This window comes from Arthroderma uncinatum, assembly GCF_011692745.1.
Source record: "Arthroderma uncinatum strain CBS 119779 chromosome Unknown scaffold3, whole genome shotgun sequence".
Taxonomy (NCBI): domain Eukaryota; kingdom Fungi; phylum Ascomycota; class Eurotiomycetes; order Onygenales; family Arthrodermataceae; genus Arthroderma; species Arthroderma uncinatum.
The window spans coordinates 391981-413200 of NW_022983865.1; the positions used below are offsets into that span (position 1 = coordinate 391981).

The 21220-nt window shown below is 49.1% G+C and overlaps 9 protein-coding genes across 9 annotated transcripts; 5 read left to right on the plus strand and 4 right to left on the minus strand.

Annotated features, from left to right (window-relative positions):
• Nucleotides 1-311: 311 nt before the first annotated feature.
• On the plus strand, nt 312-1049 carry GIQ15_03919 (uncharacterized protein; the record flags this gene model as incomplete). Its single annotated transcript, XM_033551336.1, has 2 exons — nt 312-561; nt 622-1049. 2 exons carry the CDS (start codon nt 312-314, stop codon nt 1047-1049), a joined length of 678 nt encoding a protein of 225 aa, XP_033405066.1.
• Nucleotides 1050-1271: 222 nt separating this feature from the next.
• Nucleotides 1272-2441, minus strand: GIQ15_03920 (ToxD-like zinc binding oxidoreductase; the record flags this gene model as incomplete). The annotated part of the gene is made up of 3 exons (XM_033551337.1): nt 1272-1934; nt 2003-2373; nt 2429-2441. The coding sequence occupies 3 exons, from the start codon at nt 2439-2441 to the stop codon at nt 1272-1274; spliced, it is 1047 nt and encodes a 348-aa protein (XP_033405067.1).
• A 428-nt stretch (nt 2442-2869) lies between these two features.
• Nucleotides 2870-4254, plus strand: GIQ15_03921 (homoserine acetyltransferase family protein; the record flags this gene model as incomplete). The annotated part of the gene is made up of 6 exons (XM_033551338.1): nt 2870-3011; nt 3071-3563; nt 3636-3745; nt 3805-3952; nt 4024-4103; nt 4157-4254. 6 exons carry the CDS (start codon nt 2870-2872, stop codon nt 4252-4254), a joined length of 1071 nt encoding a protein of 356 aa, XP_033405068.1.
• A 516-nt stretch (nt 4255-4770) lies between these two features.
• Nucleotides 4771-7398, plus strand: GIQ15_03922 (Poly(A) polymerase PAPalpha; the record flags this gene model as incomplete). Its single annotated transcript, XM_033551339.1, has 8 exons — nt 4771-4919; nt 4988-5136; nt 5228-5602; nt 5654-5865; nt 5923-6529; nt 6576-6690; nt 6753-6873; nt 7288-7398. 8 exons carry the CDS (start codon nt 4771-4773, stop codon nt 7396-7398), a joined length of 1839 nt encoding a protein of 612 aa, XP_033405069.1.
• A 645-nt stretch (nt 7399-8043) lies between these two features.
• On the plus strand, nt 8044-11380 carry GIQ15_03923 (alpha,alpha-trehalose-phosphate synthase 2; the record flags this gene model as incomplete). The annotated part of the gene is made up of 8 exons (XM_033551340.1): nt 8044-8344; nt 8443-8818; nt 8901-9271; nt 9389-9728; nt 9800-9817; nt 10366-10509; nt 10584-10898; nt 10966-11380. 8 exons carry the CDS (start codon nt 8044-8046, stop codon nt 11378-11380), a joined length of 2280 nt encoding a protein of 759 aa, XP_033405070.1.
• A 157-nt stretch (nt 11381-11537) lies between these two features.
• GIQ15_03924 (uncharacterized protein) lies at nt 11538-13382 on the minus strand (the record flags this gene model as incomplete). Its single annotated transcript, XM_033551341.1, has 3 exons — nt 11538-11692; nt 11754-13029; nt 13083-13382. The coding sequence occupies 3 exons, from the start codon at nt 13380-13382 to the stop codon at nt 11538-11540; spliced, it is 1731 nt and encodes a 576-aa protein (XP_033405071.1).
• A 661-nt stretch (nt 13383-14043) lies between these two features.
• Nucleotides 14044-15458, plus strand: GIQ15_03925 (cation diffusion facilitator 1; the record flags this gene model as incomplete). The annotated part of the gene is made up of 3 exons (XM_033551342.1): nt 14044-15042; nt 15100-15154; nt 15217-15458. The coding sequence occupies 3 exons, from the start codon at nt 14044-14046 to the stop codon at nt 15456-15458; spliced, it is 1296 nt and encodes a 431-aa protein (XP_033405072.1).
• A 484-nt stretch (nt 15459-15942) lies between these two features.
• On the minus strand, nt 15943-16770 carry GIQ15_03926 (uncharacterized protein; the record flags this gene model as incomplete). The annotated part of the gene is made up of 1 exon (XM_033551343.1): nt 15943-16770. One exon carries the CDS (start codon nt 16768-16770, stop codon nt 15943-15945), a length of 828 nt encoding a protein of 275 aa, XP_033405073.1.
• A 411-nt stretch (nt 16771-17181) lies between these two features.
• GIQ15_03927 (DUF455 domain-containing protein) lies at nt 17182-20969 on the minus strand (the record flags this gene model as incomplete). Its single annotated transcript, XM_033551344.1, has 3 exons — nt 17182-17948; nt 18002-18693; nt 18763-20969. 3 exons carry the CDS (start codon nt 20967-20969, stop codon nt 17182-17184), a joined length of 3666 nt encoding a protein of 1221 aa, XP_033405074.1.
• Between the last annotated feature and the right edge of the window lie 251 nt (nt 20970-21220).

The following is a 21220-nucleotide window of genomic DNA, read 5'->3' on the forward strand; positions in this document are numbered from 1 at the left end:
CAGCCTGTGAGCAGAGCGTGAGGGCGAGGATGGACGAGAGGACGAGAGGAAGAGAGGAAGTTATATTGGTTTCTAAGGAGGAAGACCGGATTAACTATGATATCACGTGATATCCCCTTGAACCCGAAAAATCGAAAATCGACGGCGACTTGGGAGAATCAGCGAAGAGAACGAGAACGAACATCTTCATCCCCGACGCATCCATCCGCCATTGACAGCTCCCGCGCGCTCGTAGGGCCATCTCTCCTCCTCCGGCTTCAGTCTACCGCTCTGCAGAACTGCGCTCCTCTCCTTTCACAATGTCAGCCACAATGTCCCGTATGTTGATCCGGCAATCACGAACAGTGATCCGACGACCTGCGATTAGACACTCGTCCACCGCACAGGAGACCGCCGCTAAGGCCAAAGATGCCGCCTCTACAGCTACTGCTAAGGCCTCGGAGGGCCTTACAAAGGTGACCGCTGCTGCTGGCCCAGCCATCGCTGGTGCCATGTCCGGCGTTGGCGGTGCCTTGAAGCGAGTTGGAGGAAGAACCGCCAAAGTCGTCGCTTTCGTCGAATGTAAGGAGATATAAAAGACCCAATCCTTGACATTGCTGGGCTATGAACTGCAGGTCACAGTTCCTTTCTTAACATTCACTAACGTTGGCCGTTTACCCAGCTTTAATACCACCAACCATCTACTATTCGAGAGTCGCCATGGAGATGTCGAAGATCGTCTTCCGCGGCCAGAAGATGGCACCACCGTAAGTCAATTACACGGCCTTACACGGCCAGTTTACGATATTGACCTTTACTTTGACAGAAACATGGCCACCTTCCAATCGTACTTCTACTCCACGCTCAGCTCCCTCCGTCAGCCATCCACCATCTTCGCTAGCCTAAGGAATCCCAACGGCAGCGTTGCCCGTCTCCGAAGCCTCGATGCAAAGCAATGGGCCATTGTCGGCATCACCACCGCAGAGGTTATCGGATTCTTCTCCGTCGGAGAGATGTTGGGACGATTCAAGGTTGTAGGATACAGAGGAGAGGTTTCCCACGAGCACTAGTTTTTTGACAAAACTTGAAGTTCAAACACACAAAAATACCGCCATCAAATATCCACATTCTCTATCCGCGGTTTTTCTTGTATCTTGCTGTATGATAGACATAAATTAAACGTTTGTTACACTGTCCTGTCTCAGAGTCTTATTCTGCTCAAGAATAATCACGCCATGCAAATTCATACACGGTACTAGGTTTACAAGGAAAATACATGGGAGCTACCCCCATCACCAGTCAATAGTACAAACGATCTTACCCTTTGTACTATTGCTCTCGATCAGCTCATGCGCCTTCTGGATATCTTCCCACTTGAAGACCGAGTCGACAACATGCTTGAACAACCCCCTTTGCAATCCAGAGAAAACCTTCTCCTCGAACAGTTCTCGCAGCTTGCCTTGATAGTTCACGTCTCTGGATCGCAACGTGCTGCCCTCGTATCGCAATCGCTTCATCAATATGGGACGGATATCAACTTTGTCCGGCAGAACAGATCCTGCGAGCAGACCTAACAAAACGATTCGCCCGTCTTTGGCTGCAAGGTTCAAGTTGGGCTGGAAGTAGGTTGGCCCAACGTAATCGACGATCAAATCGACTCCTTCTCCGTCGTTCAGCTTCTTGACCTCTTCGACCCAGTCATCGCTATGGGTGGTTGTGTTGACGGCACCGGCGCAGGAGAGTTCCTCGACGCAGAAGTTGCATTTCTCGTCACTGCGGGTGGTTGCAAACACCTTTGGCGGCGGAATATCTGATCGTAAAGAGTTGGCAAGTCGGGCTATCTGGATGCCGGCTATAGATACTGAGGATGCGCCGGCATGCCATAGCACCGACCGTGTGGTATCTGCGTTATAGGCTCCTACGAGGTAGAAGGCTTGCAAGGCAGTGAACCATATCTAAAATCATATCAGACCGGAGTCTCGTGCATAAATATTCGATCTGGCGCCAACGGAGAATTGTTTACCTCACACAAGCCAGCAGCATACTCCCAGCTCCAGCTGGCTGGTTTAGCAATGAGCAGCTTCATCTCGGCCTCGACGTACTCTGCGTACGCTCCCCCGTAGACCAGGCCAAAAACCTCATCTCCAGCTTTCCATTGCGTACCAGTAGACTCCTGATCACTGCCAACGGTTTCGATCACCCCGCTGAATTCAAGGCCCAGAATCTTGGATGCTCCGGGGGGCGGCGGGTAAAAGCCAGATCGCTGTATCGTATCAGCACGATTGATCCCGAATGCCTTCACCCGGACAAGGCACTGGGTTGGTGACGGGACTGGTTTGGGGACAGAATCGTTGATGAATAGATCAGATGCAGATCCGGCGCCATTCTTAACGTCTAGTTATTATTAGATATGATCATCAAGGCAGCTTGGTCGGATGAATTGACATACCGACGGCTTTCATGATTTCTGATAGCTGCAACGAGGACTATACCGAAGACTTTATATATATCCTACACGAACAGATGCTTCAACAGTAGAAGGTATTCATAGTCCCCTTAAGCTGCTTTTAGGCAAAGAAGGACAAGTTGTAGAAGCTTGCCCCGCAAAATCATTATTAATCAATATACTACAAGCTCAAAATATCTAGGATGGCGGGAACTAATCTAATTCGCAGATGCTATGCGGGATAGCAAGTGTTTATAAATACTGGCGATGCTACTCCGTACTCTGCCGGCTTATCAACCATTAATTACTCAGCACGGCGGGACGGACAAGCCATGGCTACAAGGGTAGAAGAATAGTATATAGCGGGGTGAAGTGCAGGAGGTTAGAAGGCATCTCGTTCTTGAGACTTCTTCACCTTGGTTAAGCCGTTAGTTATCTATCAGAATGGCGGAGGAATACAGCACCTTTGAGCTGGGAGACTGGACGCTCCAGAGCGGACAGGTTATCCCAAAGGCACATATCGCGTACAGGACCTTTGGCGATCCCAAGCTGCCGGCTATCGTGTATCCATCGTGGTACTCTGGACGTAAGTTGTGCTTCAAACTATGGATGGCGAGCATGCTAACTCGTGGAGTACTGCTGTAGTCATCTCGGCCAACTTCTGGCTTATAGGAGAAGACAAGGAACTGAGTCCCAAGAAGTACTTCATTATCATACCAGCTCTATTCGGAAACGGGCAGTCCTCGTCTCCATCTAATACCGACCTCTCTCCCTTCCCAGCGGTCTCCGTTTACGACAATGTAAGGGCCCAGCATAAGCTGGTCACGGAGCACCTTGGGATCAAGCATGCCAGAGCTGTTCTCGGCTGGTCTATGGGAGCTGGCCAGTCTTTCCAATGGGGAGCCCAATACCCTGATTTTATGGACATCATCGTCCCCTTCTGTGGAGCCGCAAAGACTTCTCTGCATAATAAAGTGTTCCTCGAAGGCGTGAAAAGTGCCCTGCTATCCGTCAAGCGCTTCCGCTCTGCTGGATCTAGCAAGGATGGTGTCTGTACTGAAGGTGCTGTTGGTCGCCAGTGGACGGAGGAGGAGAGAGAAATAGGACTGAAAGCCGTTGGCAGAGTGTATGCCGGATGGTGAGTCCCTTTTTCATACTACCTGCAAGATGAACCCTTTCCGGGGACTAACACGGCCTCTCCCATGGCCAGGGGTATGAGCCAGACCTTTTATCGCGAGAAGCTATATGAGACGGCCCTTGGATACAAGGACCTCGAAGACTTCCTGGTGAACTTTTGGGAGAAATATTTCCTTTCCAAAGGTAGTGTAGTGACATCATCAGCAAACAGGCCACGGCTAAATATGATATTTTAACCTTAGATCCCGAGAACCTCCTGGTGATGCTGCAAACATGGCAGAACGGAGATATTTCCCAGCAGGAGCCGTATAAAGGCAACTTTGAAGCAGCTCTCAAGGGGATCAAAGCCAGAGCCCTGGTCCTTCCCTGCAAGCATGACTTGTACTTCCCGTACGTCAATTCACCGAACTGGATAGAATGCGTACACCTGTTTCTTTGCTAACCATCTATCGATTATATAGACCAGAAGACTCGCAGTATGAGGTTGCTAACATGGCACCCGGTGTTGGTGAATTGGACGTATTCCCGTCTATTTGGGGCCGTAAGTGTATTATCCATAATCAGCTCGGTTCATGGCTAACTCCAGATTCCTAGACTGGGCGGGCGGTCCTGGCGAGAGTAAAGACGACGTCAAATGGTTGAATGACAAGCTGGTCGAGTTCTTCAAAAAGGTTCCCCTGGGAGCCGCCTAGGCTTCTGGTATCGAGGACTGAAGGCCTGCAGCTAGCTAGTTCTTCTGTTATTTAGTCTGCGTATAGATTGTGAGCTATAAATGCTGTAATTCGCCTTTAGTAGGATCGTCAAAGATTTACATGATAGTTAAATTGATAATTCACTTGATCCTATCAAATATTCCGTGTTTTTTGGTGTTTTTTAACCGCGCCGCGGTATCACGTGACTCAACCGCCATAAATATCGTCTTTCCTGTTGCAAGGAAACAAACCTCCAACCTCTCGTTTTCTGGACGTGGAATTCACTATTTGCGGTCCTTCGGCATTCACTTCTACGCGATCCGGGTGTTCTGGGAGCGTTTGTATTATTTTCTTTTGTTTATTTTCTCTCTTCTTCGTTTGCTTCTCTACATCCAACCCACATCCAACCCACCCTGGCGCCTTGCCATCTCTAGCCGCGCCTGGCACACTGCGATCTGATATCTCGAAGAACAGACGAGGACGACGTTAACAGACTTGTTGCAAAATACTAAAGTTATGGCTGCTCCTCAGTCGCGCCAGTGGGGCATTACTCCCCCGCTGTCATCAGCATTGCCCACGCCCTCCGAGCTTGCGGAGAACGATGCGTTGATAGCAGAGCTGAAGCTACAGAATAACTTCGAGGCTCCATCCGAGACGGAGAAGAGGTTTGCTTGATTACTGTGCCTACCAGTGGAGAGAAGAAATATACTAAGCTCCTGAATTTCTTCTCTAGGAAGCAAACACTGCACCTTCTACAGCGTGTGACCATCGAATTCATCAAGGTCGTAGGGAAGGAAAAGGGACTCTCACAGGCTGCGATCGATGCCTCTGGCGGTAAAATATTCACATATGGAAGTTATAGGCTTGGTGTCTATGGCCCTGGTTCGTACCTCTGGAGTGCCACACTCCTCGCATGGCTAGTGCAAATAGCGAAACGGGAAATTATACTGACACAGCTCTTCGCAAATGGCAGGCTCCGATATTGATACGTTGGTGGTGGCGCCCAAGCACGTTACGATAGAAGACTTTTTTACCCACTTCCCCACACTGCTCGAAAATGCGGCTCCAAAGGATGCGATAGAAAAAATGACCCCTGTTCCGGATGCATTTGTCCCCATTATCAAGATTGAGATTTCTGGGATCAGCATTGATCTGATTTTCGCTCGGCTCATCGTTTCTTCGGTACCCCCTAATCTCGATCTGAAAAATAAAGATCTGTTGCGTGGACTAGATGAGAAGGAGATACGATGCGTTAATGGCACCCGAGTGACAGACGAAATATTAGAGCTTGTTCCTCAGCAGAAGACTTTCCGCCTTGCATTGAGGGCTATAAAACTCTGGGCACAACGTGAGTGTGGCGTCAAAACTTTACTTTGACCGTTCTGACTGTTTTACCTAGGTCGAGCCATTTACTCGAACATTGTTGGTTTCCCTGGTGGTGTTGCCTGGGCCATGTTGGTCGCAAGGGTCTGTCAGCTTTACCCCCAGGCTACCGGCTCGGTCATTGTAGGCAAGTTCTTCAGAATCATGAACCAGTGGAGCTGGCCACAGCCAGTATTGCTGAAGCATATCGAAGACGGGCCACTTCATATGAAAGTGTGGAATCCAAAGGTTAGTTCATGATCATATCCCTTGGACTCCAAAGGCAGAACTAATACTAGTATGCAGATATATCATGGTGATAGGTTCCATTTAATGCCTATAATCACTCCCGCGTACCCTTCTATGTGCGCTACACACAACGTTTCCATGTCCACCAAGGCCGTTATGCTTAGAGAGCTTAGGCGAGGCGGAGACATTGTTGACAAGATTTTTGTTGGACAGCTTCAGTGGAGCGATCTTTTTGCTCGACACAGCTTCTTCTCGGGTGATTATAAATACTATCTCAGCATCAATTCAACTAGCACAACCAAAGAGGCACAGGCGATATGGTCGGGCCTTGTAGAATCGAAACTCCGACATTTGGTTGGAGCACTTGACCGCAAATCTTCTATAGAAATCGCCCACCCGTTCCCCAAAGGTTTCGAGAGAGTGCATACCTGCAATACTGACGAGGAAGTCAACGCTGTGAAATCCGGTTCTATGAAATACCAGGCAAAGGACACCAAGACCGCCACCACCGATGAAACGAACGATCCCACTCATGTAGCGGCCGCCGAGAATGCGAATGAAAATGTGGCAATTGCAGAGTCGGCCAATCCCACTGGAGAGAATAAGTATACTCTTTATACCACTAATTACTACATTGGATTGGAAGTCAAACCATTAGCACCAGGTAGGTAAACCGCACCCTTTCATATGATACAACTGACTCCTCGAAGGCGCTGCACGGTCGCTAGATATATCAACCGACACCCATATGTTCAAAAACACATGCACATCTTGGGCACAATACCAACCCGGAATCAACGACTTGAATATAACACACGTTCGCAAGTACGTCACACTCCCGTGCTCCAATATAATAAAAAATGACCAGGACATTAACTTGGGAATAGTTACAATCTCCCCGACGATGTTTTCCAGCCTGGGGAAGTTCGACCCTCCCGCCCGAAGAAGAAGGTTATCAAGAAAGTGGAACAGACAGTTGCACAAAAGCGAAACATCGATGCAGTGGATGTAAGTTGAAGCCTCAAAATATATCACTGACTGAAGCTAGCTTAGGGAGCAAATGCGAACAGGAGAAAGAGAACGTGGGCCGAGCACAAGTGGAGTACTAACCACCTGTTTTTCTCTCTCCAGGGCCAAGAAGTATCCGATACAGCATCAAAACGTCATGTCTCGCAGAACGGAATGGTTACTCAAGCTACACCCGCATAATCCAGACTCCGAGCAGGATTACACTTCACCCAGGGGGGCCGGCCACCCTTCTCAGAACCACCGCGCGCCGTGCCCAATCGCCGAAGCTTGGCCCCAATAGCCTTTTCAATGGCAAACCGGCTTGCCATGACAACAAAAAAAGGAAAAGAAAAAACAAGTTCTGACCATCAAATATCCCATCCATAACCAACTGACTGATCTAACCAAAGACAGGAGAAAGACGGGCATCTACCTCTTGGTAAACGCCAGGCACAGGTGTACCCCTTCTGCCACGACCACTCCATCAACCTGTTTACGGGGATAGTAATCACGCTCTTTGGATGATGTGCTTTAGGATTTTCATTTGTGAGGAGGGCAGGACCATTACTCGCTTGTCGCGCGGAACGTCGACATAGCCGCTACGGCTTTCATTCCAGGGGAGGTTTTAACATTGTTCTAGGGTTCGTTCTCGTGTGTAAAGTACGCCTGAGAAGCCGTGGACTAGTCAGGCGAACGTTGGTCGTAGCATTTGATAGCTCGAATAGATCAATCAATGACAACTAATACTGGGCCGTAGGCCCCTTTGTACTCCTGTCGTTGGCCATCCATCCCTGCGATAACGAGCTCTGGATCGAGCTGGTTTTCTTAATACTTTTGCTATAGTTCTGGAAGGGTGGGAGCCTAAACCAAGTAGCCTTATTTTTATATTGTTCCGACGTCATATGCCAACGTCATCGGGCCAACAGAGTTCTTCCCTGACCTGATCCCTGAAAGCAGTGAGTTTGTAGAAAGTGCATTGCTATTGATCCTACCATGAGTTTTACAGAGGAAAGGGTATATGAACGAGGCAGTCGTCTCTGTTCTCACGCTACTTCTTGATCAATGGATAATACACAAACTACAAACTAATCTCCCACATCGCAACCTTGGAAGCTACATACTTGAGTACAAGAATCTAGAAAGATATATTTGCAACAGAGCACAATCAAAATGACCGATAGCAAAGCTCAAGAGGGCAAAAAGCCTCAATTGCTCGTGGTATCCAACCGTCTTCCATTATCTCTAAAACGAACTGATTCGGGCAAATACGAGGCGTCAACATCCAGTGGTGGGCTGGTAACTAGCCTAAGCGGAATATCAGAATCGATTGGATTTCAATGGTTTGGATGGACTGGCCTAGAAGTGCCAGAAGAGGAACAGGAAGATGTTCGAAAATTGCTCGCGAAGCAAGGCGCGGTGCCGGTTTTCCTGGATGAAGAGCTGGCGGAGAATCATTACAATGGGTTTTCAAGTCAATATCCCCTGGATAACCTTACTCCTTCGCAGACAATACAGATTTATTGGGCCATCCACACTTTATACCAATGCTGACTGTATATTTTCACTTAGACTCCATCCTATGGCCGGTACTGCATTATCAGCCCGGAATTCAGAACTTTAACGAGAGTTGGTGGCATGCATATCGCGATGTCAACCGCAAGTTTGCGAAAATTGTCGCCGAAGCCACGTCTGATGGTGATATAGTCTGGGTCCATGATTATCACTTGATGCTCTTGCCCAGCATGCTGCGAGAAGAATTTGCCAAACAGGGTAAAAAGTCAGTGAGAATTGGATTCTCTCTGCACACTCCATTCCCTGCGGCAGAAGTGTATCGGGCCCTTCCCACGAACCTTGAGACGTTAGATGGAGTGATGAGTAGTGACTTGGTCGGCTTCCATACGGATGCCTATGCCGGGCACTTTGCGGAGGCCTGTTCCCAATTGCTGTAAGTCCCATTGTCAAGCGACTCAGAGCTATGGGCTTCGAGCTTGACACAAGGATATTAACATTATCTCCTATGATACTAGGGACGCTTCAAAGGACGGCTTAACCCTTCGTTACAAGGACCGAACAGTTCAGGTGGGAAAGTTCATTGTCGGCATAGACCCAATCCGCTTCTCCGACGCATTGAAATCAGAAGCTGTCCAGAACCGAATCGCCGAACTTGACGATAAATACAAGGGGATCAAGAGGATTGTTGGAGTTGATAGGTTGGATTATATCAAAGGATTGCCCGAGAAACTGCGCGGTTTCCAAGAATTCCTTCGTGAGCATCCGGAATGGGTTGGGAAAATTGTCCTGATCCAGATTGCGGTGCCCAGCCGTGAAGATGTCCCTGAATACCAGGAGCTAGAGGCAGAGATATATAAGCTTGTGGGAATGGTTAACGGCGAATTTGGTATGTTCCAGGAAATTTTACCCTTCGCACTTGCAAGTGACATAGCGAGAGAATGGGAATTATGCAACAAATATAGCTCCCAGCATTCTGAAAAAAAGGCTAACAATCTTCAAAAAGGGAAACCCGACTATGCGCCAGTCATGTTTGTTCACCGGTCCATTCCTTTCGAAGAGCTCACAGCTTTATACGCCGCGTCCGACGTATGTCTCCTTACCTCCACCAGAGACGGCATGAACCTCGTGGCCTTAGAATATATAGCCTGCCAGCAAAAAAGACATGGCGTACTAGCAGTTTCCGAATTCGCCGGGGTATCTTCGTACCTAGAAGGTGGTGTGAAATTCAATCCTTTCAACTCCAGTGAGGTAGCGAGGGCGATTCGTGTGGCAGCGACCATGGACGAAAAGCGGCGAGAGGAAGAATATAAGCGGCTCATTGAGTTTATAGAGACTCATACAAGGTGCGTTATTACCCCCCACACCATTCTCGTAACCCCCTTTGAGGGTTATAGGCTGACTGACTATTCTGTAGCACCCATTGGGGCAAGGGGTTTGTTGACAAGCTCTCGGCTGTCTAATAGCCTCAGTTATCACTGTGGTGATATATCCTAGAGTATTCCATTATAAAATTGAAGCGTTTCTCTCCTTCAAGTGCGTTTTATAATGATATATCTTCTTTCGATGTTGAAACATAGAATATTCTCCACGAGAAATCGCTGTCTATATTTATATGTACTGAGTCACGTGCCTAGACCGCTTTGTTATTTTAGACTAGCCTCTTTGGGTCTTGTTCCTTGGCACTAAAGAACCTCGGCATTTCGTCGGCTTTTTGACCGAAAAGGGACATCAAAGGACAAAGATAGGCCTCTGGGGCATTTCGTCCGGTAAAACTGCGCTCTCTAGACCGTGGCCCGGCACTATAGGAATAGACTTGAGAGGCAAAGGAAACACCTCCACAGCCCCTCGAAAAGAAACGATTTATGCCGAGCTACATTTCTATATCCTTATAAAGGACTTTCGGCTCTGATATCCGTACGAAGTATTGTTGACGAGATTTAGGAACGCTCTGCTCATTATATTGAACTGTTAAAGGTCCAGCCGGATATATAGAGAAGGGAAGATAACTATGGCTGCAGAAGCACAGGTCCAGCTGAAAAATTTCGGGAGCATTTTCTCTCTTGAAGGGAAGGTTGCTGTTGTCACTGGGGGCTCGAGAGGACTGGGACTGCACGCTGCTAGCGGGTAAGTCGTTAATTACGAGGATGCTGCTCTTTAGTTTCTCATAGCTGACGCATATCTTTTCCTCTTGATCTTAGTTTACTCCAAGCTGGCTGCTCAAAGGTTTACATCACCTCCAGAAAGGCGAAAGCTTGCGATGAAGCTGTTGCTGCGCTCAACGCCTTGCCAAACAAAAGACCTGGTGCTCGAGCATACTCTGTGCCAGCAGATAGCTCCAAGGTGTCGGATATCGAACGCCTAGTGGCAGAAGTTAGCAAGACGACAGATCATGTTGATATCCTGTTTGCCAATGCAGGAGCGACATGGGGTGAGAAGTTTGACACACACCCCGAGCATGCGTTCCAGAAAGTGATGGACTTGAACGTTAAGAGTGTCTTTTACACGGTGCAAAAGTGAGTGATGCCCAATTCATTTTTGAATCATACACCATGGAAGTATTGGACTAACAGGGTGAAATAGGTTTGCGCCATTGCTCGAAAAGTCTGCCACCGTCGAAGCCACATCTCGAGTAATAATCACTGCATCGGTTGCCGGAATTGGTATGGGTACTATGGGCGACAATGCTACGTTCAGCTACTCTACCTCCAAAGCCGCTGTCATCCACCTGGCCAAGAACCTCGCTGTAGCTCTCGGGCCAAGGCATATCCTTACCAACGCAATCGCGCCTGGATTATACCCGTCTAAAATGGCAAACGATATGATAAAGATGCAGGGAGGCGCTAAGGCGATGGCAGCGGAGACACCCAATGGTAAACTTGGAGAGCCAGAGGATATTGCTGCGCTGGTCGTGTTCTTAGCTGGTAGGGGGGCGAACCATATCAATGGCGCTGTCATTACGACCGATGGCGGTGCTGTGTTGAAGGGAAGGATGTAAATCTACTATAGGGTTTACATTTATTGACATATAACATGCCCAAGATTGATACGATATAAAGTTATATGATAAATTCGGACTTTAATTCCTGAAGGTCGTGAGGATGGTAATAGGGCAGCTGTATAACATGAAATTGCTATATCAGAAACGCTGCGATTCACAACTGCGAGGGTACGCGTTTTCCATGCTTTAACGCACGGTCAATGGTGTCCATGGCATAATATAGATCATAATCGTGCAACCTCGGGGTTAGGACCTGGATGGAAAGAGGGGAGTTGAGATATACTCTTCGATCAACTGTGTTTGAGTTCCCTAAGAAGCCAAGTTAGAGAACGAAATGAGCATAAGAATAAGGCCAGAATAGGGTACATACACAGTTCCCGGTTCTTCTTGTCCCAGCTGGATAGGGTCTTAGAGTCCATCTCCTTCCCGAGTTCCAAGTCCTGCTCTGTGAATTTTCGGACAGGCAAGTTACCGGCAGGATAGTCAACCAGAACGAATGACGAACAATATCCCACGGCGTTATATCTGTCGATTTCCGGAACGGGGTGGGGAGCAACAGGATGGATTATTGCGTCCACACGCCTCGTCTTGTCGGATCCAGGGAGAGTCCACATCTTCATTAGCTGCCTTTCGATGTGCGCGCGCTTTGCTTGGAGTTTAGAGAGATCGACGAGTGACCTGGGAGTTCCGCGTCTAGCTCGATCTTTTAGCCATGGGATAAGTTCCTCCGAGGTGCTTTCTAACAAGTCCATCATATGTCCACCACCGTCAATGCCCATCAGATAATTGGCCACGCCCTGGCATTCTCCAAGCTCAGGCGGAACGGGTATTTCAACGACCTCTACCTCTTCAGTGTTGCGAAGAGTCTGGGCAACTTCCTCCAGAACCTTTGCAACAGGTGGTAGCGGAGGAATTCGGCCATCAGAACGCAGTATCCCAACAGTAAATTTTGGTGACTTTGTAGAAGTTTCCGGGGCCCATCGTCCCGGAATACAATCCTCGCCCCAGAGCTCCGATCTGGGGACTATCTCCCTCATTACGGCATCGATGTCATCCATTGATCTCGCGAGGGGCCCTGCAACAGCCTGGATACTTGCCCTACTGCGTCCAGGGACAGAGCAAGACTCCTGGCCGCCAAAGGGAACCCGGCCAACACTAGGCTTAAAGCCGTAGAGACCCTCACACATGGCTGGGACACGGATGCTGCCACCAATATCGGTCCCCATACCAACCATACAGCCTCGCATCAAGACGATGACAGCCTCCCCGCCAGAGCTTCCTCCGGCGGTAAGTCGTCGGTTCAACGGGTTCAGTGTCCGGCCGAATAGGTTTTTAACGCTATCTAATGCTCCCACAGTCTGTGGGACATTTGTCTTCCCCACGATGACTGCTCCGAGGGAGTAGAGAAGATCAACCAGAGGGGCGTTTTGTTTGGTCGGCTTAAAGGCAAGAGCAGCGAGGCCGGTTGTAGAGTCCACGCCTTCAATGTCAAATGTATCCTTGACTGATATTGGTAGACCATGTAGAGGGCCACATGTCTTGCCCGTAGTTTTGAGATGCTCATCTAGCTTCTCCGCACGCTTCATGGCGTCACCGAATAGCGGTTCTGCGAGGCATCGGGTGAGCTGATGGACAATGGCAGCACGCTATAATCAGTCAGTAAATAGAAATAAATCAATGTATATGTTGAGCAACATACTTTACAAAATGCCTGACAGGTATCTTTTGAGGATAACCTTCCACTCGCGATCTCTGCCAATGTCCCCTTTACATCCCACGACTCTGTAATCTCAAGTTCTCTGGACGTTAGCAGACCGCATCGTCTCGGGATATCAGTGATATCCGACTGATCGTATTCGCGGGTGTTGGTGATCGATTCTTCCACTGAAAGGGTGCCGGCTGGTATCCATTGAGGGGGGAGACGCCAGCTTTGCGGTATATCAGACTCGAGCTGTGCCTGCTTCCGGCGAGCGATCTCTTTATACGCTGGTTCAGCCATGTCAGCCAGTCGTACTCTAGGAATATGCTTATGGGCGAGGATGTTGGAGATGCTCCAAGCAATTAGTTAACTAAATAGCTAAATAGTACAGGGATAGCTATTACCGAAGTGGGCCGAGGCACTGCTCATCGCCAACTAACCCATCAGCTACTCCAAAGTGTCCGATGTACCCCGTAACTAATTACATGGTTAATCTATAGTAGACCTAACACACTATTTAATAACTATTAGTCAAGTAGTCAGCGTTCTGGTCTACTTCTTGAGGCGGCCGAGATCTTGGATGCCGGGATCAAGATCTGGTTGGAGTTTTACGCCGTCTTATCAAGGTTTACAAGGTTATCTTATCAATCAGCGGCCAAGCCAGCGTTTAAGAGTTTAAGAGTTTTGGAAATCCCTGGCGGCTTCATCCCTGCGCCTCACCTCGAGCTCCAGGACTCGACGTATTTGATGCCGGCCGCATCCTGCCAGCGGATTCCCCGGAGTTGCGGTCTACACAGTACGAGGACGGCTCTGCATCTTCACAGCATACCACATATACGGCAACACGACGCACACAGGGGGCAGACGCCGTTAGACCTGTCACGTCACCTAGATAACAAGCACTCGCATCTATTCCAATCGCGGCCGATCTAGCTTGCACAGCAGCAAAAAGCAAGTCACCATGGCGGACGGTACTCGGTCTCCTCCTCATCCGTTCACTCCGAGCCTCTACGCCCTCCATGGCCGCTCCGAGACACCTCCTCCTCTCTCCAGAGCCTCGACTCCAGCCATGAGTACCGGCATCGAGACCGTCATCCAGTCCGAGCAGCAGCAGCCGGTGCCGCATGTCCCTTATTCAATGGAAGGATCTGACGAAGAAGTCCAGCGTCCGCCCCGTTACACTCGCGAGAACGACCCCTTCCAACTATCTACCAAGTTAAAGTCCAACGCAGAAATCGACCAGATCCAAGCAAACACCAGTCGTCGGCGGAAATGCATCTCGAGCGAGCAAAAGGGGCGAACCAACGCTGACCGGAGAAGGCTGCAGTCCTTCTACCGGTCCCAGAATGAGAAGATCGAGCGTCTCTTGAAGCCCGTCGACGAACATGTCAGACACGCGAAGGAGTTGAATGAGCAGAACCAGCTCAAGTACAAGATTGCAGTATACGGCAGCTTCGCGGCAAATGTCATCCTGTCCATTCTCCAGGTCTACGCTGCCGTTTCGTCAGGCTCCCTATCCCTCTTCACGACGATGGCGGACGCCATCTTTGACCCAATGTCCAACCTGACCCTGCTCCTCTGTCACAAGGCAGTCAAGCGTGTCGACGCACGCAAGTTTCCCGCAGGTAAAGCCCGAATCGAAACAGCAGGGAACATCTTCTTCTGTTTCCTTATGACTGCTGTCTCGTTCATTCTTATTGCCTTTTCGATCAAGGATCTCGTCGAGGGCAGCAACTCCGAGACAAGCAAGTTCTATCTCACAGCCGTCATAGCAGTGTGTATCGCCTTTGCCACCAAATTCACCCTCTTCCTTTACTGCTGGGCACTACGGAACCAGTACTCGCAGGTCCGAATCCTCTGGGAAGACCATAGGAACGACCTCTTCATCAACGGGCTCGGTATCTTGACCTCCGTGGGTGGGAGTAAGCTCCGGTGGTGGATCGATCCCGTGGGAGCCCTGGTACTGTCTGTTCTTATTTCGGGCTTGTGGACCAGGACTGCCTATTCTGAGTTCCAGCTTCTGATCGGCGTTACGGCCGATACGGAGATGCAGCAACTCATCACCTATATCTGTAAGCGATCCCATGCAGCGACTCTTACCATTCCCTGTGCGCAGCTAATGTTGATACCTTAGCCATGACCCACTCGCCGCTGATCACGGCCATCGACACGGTACGTGCATACACTTCTGGTCCGCGCCTGCTCGTTGAAGTAGACATCGTCATGGACAGGTACAAGACTCTAGAGGCTACGCATGATGTTGCAGAAGAGCTTCAGACGAAGTTGGAGAGTCTTCCAGATGTCGAACGAGCCTACGTACACGTCGACTACGAGACTACGCATAAACCCGAACATTTCTTGAAGAAAGAGTTGTGATATCCATGACCATTTAGCTTGACTGTCTTTTATCTGCGTGTTTTACTTCTGAGTTGATTGATCTTTTGGGCTGGGGTATCTACCTAGGTGGATGGAGTGTTTCTAGGCAATGGCGTTTATGCGGGTTTCTTCTTTGTGATGGTATAGCTGGTTTACTTGGTTGGGGGGCTTCACTGAAGAAATGTGGTGGTAAAAAAGTACACTCGCCGCTATCATGTATATCTATTCTATCTAGCCCATATTCATGGTTATGATATGACGCCTGATCCTTTCAAAGTAGTATATTTCATGAGCTACCTTGTTTCATAAAATCTGTGATATGCTATCGTTCACTGGTGAGGATAAAACCAGTTAAGGAGATGCTAGCTAAAATTGAACATCCAACCTCCAAAGCGCCTGTTCATCAATATATCTGACGGTAACGATGACACCAAAAAACAAGATGTAGCGGCCAGTCCAATGACCTTCCGTATGAGAATCATGCCTAGCTCAGAATACCAGACTTCTTCACCATCATCCACGAAGCGACTCCTATGGCCCCGGCCCCAACCCCCCACGGAAGCAGTACCATCCCTGCCGCCGACAAAGCAGATAGGAATATCTTGACATTCTTCTTCTTCAGCTCAGCGGTCTCGTTGACCCATGGAAACTCCATGTCAGGCACCGGCTTTCCCAGGAACTCGCAAAGGGGTTCCCAGCCGTCGCCCATCTTGTAATGGAGCAGCTGGCCTGGCGGTACCACCTCCTCTATCTCTCGATGGTGTCGGTCATACGCAGCCCGCGGATTCTTGCGTATCTCCTCAATATCCTTCGCTTCGAAAAACCCTAGCACGACCTTCCTCATTGCCGTGACAGTCGACGAGCCCAGGAGTGGCTGTACGGCACAGGCGAATAATTGGGCGAGCGGGCTCCATAGCCCCGTAATCACCACTTCATCAACACTTTTGAACCACTTATCGAAGTCTCTCCTCACAAGGACGACTTTGGCGTCTGGATAAGCCCTGAAGATGTGCGGGCCAAACATGGCGGCGGCCTCAGTTGCTGCTTCACAAGAGCCGTATACTTTGTCCCACTGCTCTCGACTGAAGCCTTGCCCGTTATATGTTGGTAGCACAGGGAAGGTCGCATCGGCAGCGCGGTTGAAGACATGCCATGCTGCCTTGCCATCATCAGCGTCCGTCAGCGTGTGGTGGACGTTTTGGTAGCCTAGGATGGTGAGCGCCTTAGCTATCGAGAGTGTCCCCGATCGCGGCAAGCCCAGCGCAAGAACCTTCATCTCATACCGAGGACTTGGGTCTACTAAAGGCTGCATGATTTCTGTTGGATGCCGGGGGTGTGGTTTTTTTTTTTTTTTTCCTGACATGGAGTACAGGGGGACAGGATGCCAACGGCGAGAGGGAGGCACTGAGCTTACGGAGTACAGAAAAAGAAAAGAAGAAAAGAAAAGAAAAAAAGAAAGGAAAGGCGTTATCAGGACAACGGTTAACGAGGTTTCTACGAATCAACGACCTCGTAATTGAGTCATTCAATGCTCGGCGTGGCAGGTCGAGCTATGCCTCAAACAAAGGGAAGAGGCTTGTGCTATGCCATTCGATCTCGCACGGCAAAAGGTTGGAAGACTGGCTTATAAGTTTTATAAGTTGGCACACTCACAGGAAGCAGGTAGTGTATGAGTATATATTATGATACACACTGTATAGAAGGTATCAGCGAGACAGAGTGTTCAAGCCAGCTTCTCTCCCCCAATTCCGCTTCCGAAAATCTCATCCTTCCTTGTCTCCCTATCCCAGACACGTCTTCCATCACTCTTCCTCTTGAAGTAAATAATCCGGTGTTGCGGTATAAACTCCTCATCCGTCTGTTCTGACTTCCACCTGGAAAGCGGCGTCTCTTTCTCTCCTAGAAACCGATCCTCATAGCCAACGATGTAATCGCCAGAATCAATCTTAGGATCCCAGCGAAGACGGCTGATAATATCTGCCGCGGGACGGAGTTTGTTAGTGCTGACCGGTTTAGACGCTGGTGCCGTAGACTTGGAGCGTGGTTTGGCTTTATTCACTGCATGTTCCTCGCTAAAGAAGGCACTGGTCACTTCATCATCCTCATCGGGGTCTTCATCGGCATCCTCGTCGGAGAAGAAATCCGATGCACCCATTCCCCCCCCTCCTTGTTCTCCCCAGCTTCTATGGTCGAGTCTGAGTTCGCCCAATTCGGCCTGTTTGACATGCGTGGTATCGATCCAGCAGACGGTGGAGTCGAAGTATTTGGTTTCTTCATGCAGACTAACTGTGAATTGACCCATGGTAGCCCGCAGCGCCTCTTTGTCGTCTTCTGCTACGATATTCGTGGCACTTTGCAACCGTTCAAGTCCAACTAGGTAGCAACCCTGATACTCCGTTTCTCCCTCATCCGCTCCATCAGGTGCGTCTTTTGAGGTGAACCGAGCGGGCCAGATCCGACCGTGAACACCCGGAACATTTTTATCAAGATCTATGCGGTATTAGTATTGACTTAAACCATATTATGCGGTGTCCTTGACATACCATTGAGTAGGCGGAAGAATCTAGATTCCAGCCAACCTACCAAAGAGTTGGCTTGGGCCGAAGAAGGGCCCCAGTATTGCACATTGACCTTGATATAGTTGTTGTAGGTCACCAAAAATTTATCTGCGCCAGTTTGGTTATTATGGCTGATACTAGTATCGCTGAGGATATTAGACCAAGTAGCTCCATCTTCAGCTAGGAGTTGTTCCGCACGTTTCAGCGCAGAAACAATAGTTCTCAGCGAAGGTGCGGTGACAGCTCTGGCCACATTAATAGTAGGGGTATGGACCGTTAGGATCACCATTGGCTCTCTCAGTGAGCGGCGATACTTCGACTGCTTTCCAGGGATATCAACAATCTTATTTTTCCAGTCAAAATTCGCATAATGACGGAAGAACATGGAAACTAGCTCAGGGGCCGTTACTCGTCCTACATCTTCATGAAGAAGTTGATGAAGTCTCGAAAGCATCATAGTTATATGGATGCCACCCAGTAATCCAAATTTCGAAGAGTAAACCCCCGATGATTTGGCCCACAAAGTAATGCAACGATGAGCAAGGCGGAATATGTGCAAGTCTGGTATCGTTCTCTTGAGATATTCTTGGTCCCTGAATGGTTGAAGTTTCATCAAAGAATAGAATGACAGGTCAAATATCGGGTCCTGAGGCGGTAACTTGGCAGCTTCTTGCCATCTATATTCAACAATGAGGTAAGTGGCCAATTCTACGATTCACACAAGGTAAATAAAGAAGGGATATTACCTTTCAGCTATTTTGGCTGCTGGGCAGTATTGCAAATCGAGCTTGATATTTCCAGCCTGTAGCTCCAGCATTGTACCCGTTGCAGCCTTGACCTTCCTCGAGATTCGTATTCCGTGGGCGGATGCCCTTCGGAGCCTTTGAATTGCGAGCGAAAAGAAAGTGCTTGAGCTTATAGCGCCAATGCACAGGCAGTCAATGTCAGAGTTTGGATTCCAAGTACCTAAACCATAGGAGCCAACAGGAATCAAAACAAGTGGTGTTTTGATATCTCTACCATTAGAGTCGTGGATTGGCTCCGTCAGGATTCCTGTAAGTGTAGCGACGATAGATTTTCGTGTGTTGATATCACCTTCACCAGGAAACATCGAAGAAGCCTGTAAACCCGATTCGAGCCCTTCTGAGGCGGACAGGCTCTCAGGCACCTCTTTTAGTTCTAACGGAGCAGCCTTGGAGACGGCTTCTGTAGCTTTATTTTCTTTCAAATTACGCCCAATCTGCACTTGGGCCCGTATTCCCCAGTGATCACTGGCAAACTCAGAAAGAGACGGTTTCCCATCTTCAGGGGTATCAGGCAGGCCAAAGAAATTGAAATCAGTAACCGTGCTTTTGCCGGTTTGGCGGACAAAGATCCTATCATATCTTTGAGGTCTACCATTGACTGAGGATTGGGCTGCAAGAGGGTTCGAGATCGGATCGAATGTGGCTCCATGCTCCCCTTCACCAGAGCTGTCGTCCGTGACTGGATCTGTGGGGGCATCCCCAAATTCAGCACAACTAACAGCCCATCCGTCCATAAATTGAGCCTTGGATAGTAAATAGTTGAGCCCCATTATCTTCTCCACGCTAGCTGATGAAATAGTCTTTTGCTTCAAAGACGTATCAATAACCTCCTGCGAAGTGGCGAAGTTGAAATCACCAGCAATGACACTGGGGTTATCGGGGTAGTCTTTATCTAGCAGGCTTAAGATGGTGCGTATCTGGGACATTTTACTGTCCACAGTGGCATCGGTTAACCCTGAACTAAGATGGACAGCAGCGATCACGGTAGGCAGGGAAGAAATTAAGTCCCCGGTTCCATCCAGTTTCAGAATGGCTGCGCCCTTATGCCGCGCTTCAAATGGCAGCCAGGCCCAAGTAAACTTCCACTGAGAAAAGACAACAATGTTCCGGAGGCTCGGGAGAGGGGGTATCCCGTCCTGGCCTGGAGGTCCATGTGTAACAAATGGGTATCGTCGACGAATGTCATCACGAGAAAGCAAGAATATCAGAAAATCATCACAGACTTCCTGGAGAACCAGGACATCTGCCAGGGCGTGTGTGGAAAGAATATGCTTAACCAGGAGGTCATATCGGTCTCGGGGTGGTGGTTGAGTAGACTCTGCCAGAACATTATATGTAGAGACGGCAAGACTGTTGGTTCGTACATTCGTCGTTTCCACTGATGTCTCCGTAATGGGATTCCACGAACGGCGATCGGTCGAAAATTCATAAGTAGTCATAGGCTCCGTGGGTACACTGTGACTTGGTTCATCAAGAGCTGTTTCCAGGCCATGCAGCGAAATCCCGCTGTACAGCCGAGAAAGCTCCTCGGAATTCGACATGTTGTTTCCGGATAGATCGATTGCATCCCATATCACCATCCTGCTCGTTCCGCCGGGACCTCCCTCCTTCTCACGATGGAGAATTACGAGGTGCCCAAGGTCGCATTGGATAGCGGGCAGCTTATTGACTTTATCAAGTAAGAAGTCTCGCAGGTCATCGTCTGGTTTTGTCTGGCCGACGGTAAGATGTGGGCAGTACTGACGCTCCTCTAGGCCATGCTGTCCGAGAGATTCGAGAACAGAAGTCCTAAATTTGACGAGTTGGGCCTTTGATTCGTCTTTTAGTGTGAGATGGATGGTATGGTTGCGTCCACGGATGCGAAAGTAGCCAGCTGGCCCCGATTGCAGATGAATCTTGCTGGACTCTGAAGACTGGTTTAAAACGCTCAACGCATCTTGTATGAGTTTAGAGGCGACTGGCAATTGGTCTGCTGCGACAAACGGGTAAAGAAGATTGATATGTGGCGGCCACCTGCCGTATGCCTGATCGTATAGAGACCTGAGACGGTCGATATCCTGCCACAGATGCCGTGGAGGGACGATGCAAAGTGCAGTCTGAAAGGATACAAGCGATAACCTTTCCGGAGATGATTCAGGGTCCGCCATAGGTCTCGCTGTTATCTGGTCTTGGGATGTGATGTAGTAATAGTAAAGAAGGGGAGATATGAAGCTGTGTCTTCCTTCAAGAGAGGACCTCCTCCTATCGAGGCTTCACCATGTTAAATATGTACCGACCGCCCTGTACAAGCTGAAGCCTTGCCTTGAAGATATCCACCACTGAGTCAGAGACTGTTCTTCTCGCCTGGTGAAGCTGAACTGGGATGGTGATCCTGAGGCATCAAAAGCGCTCCCACGCC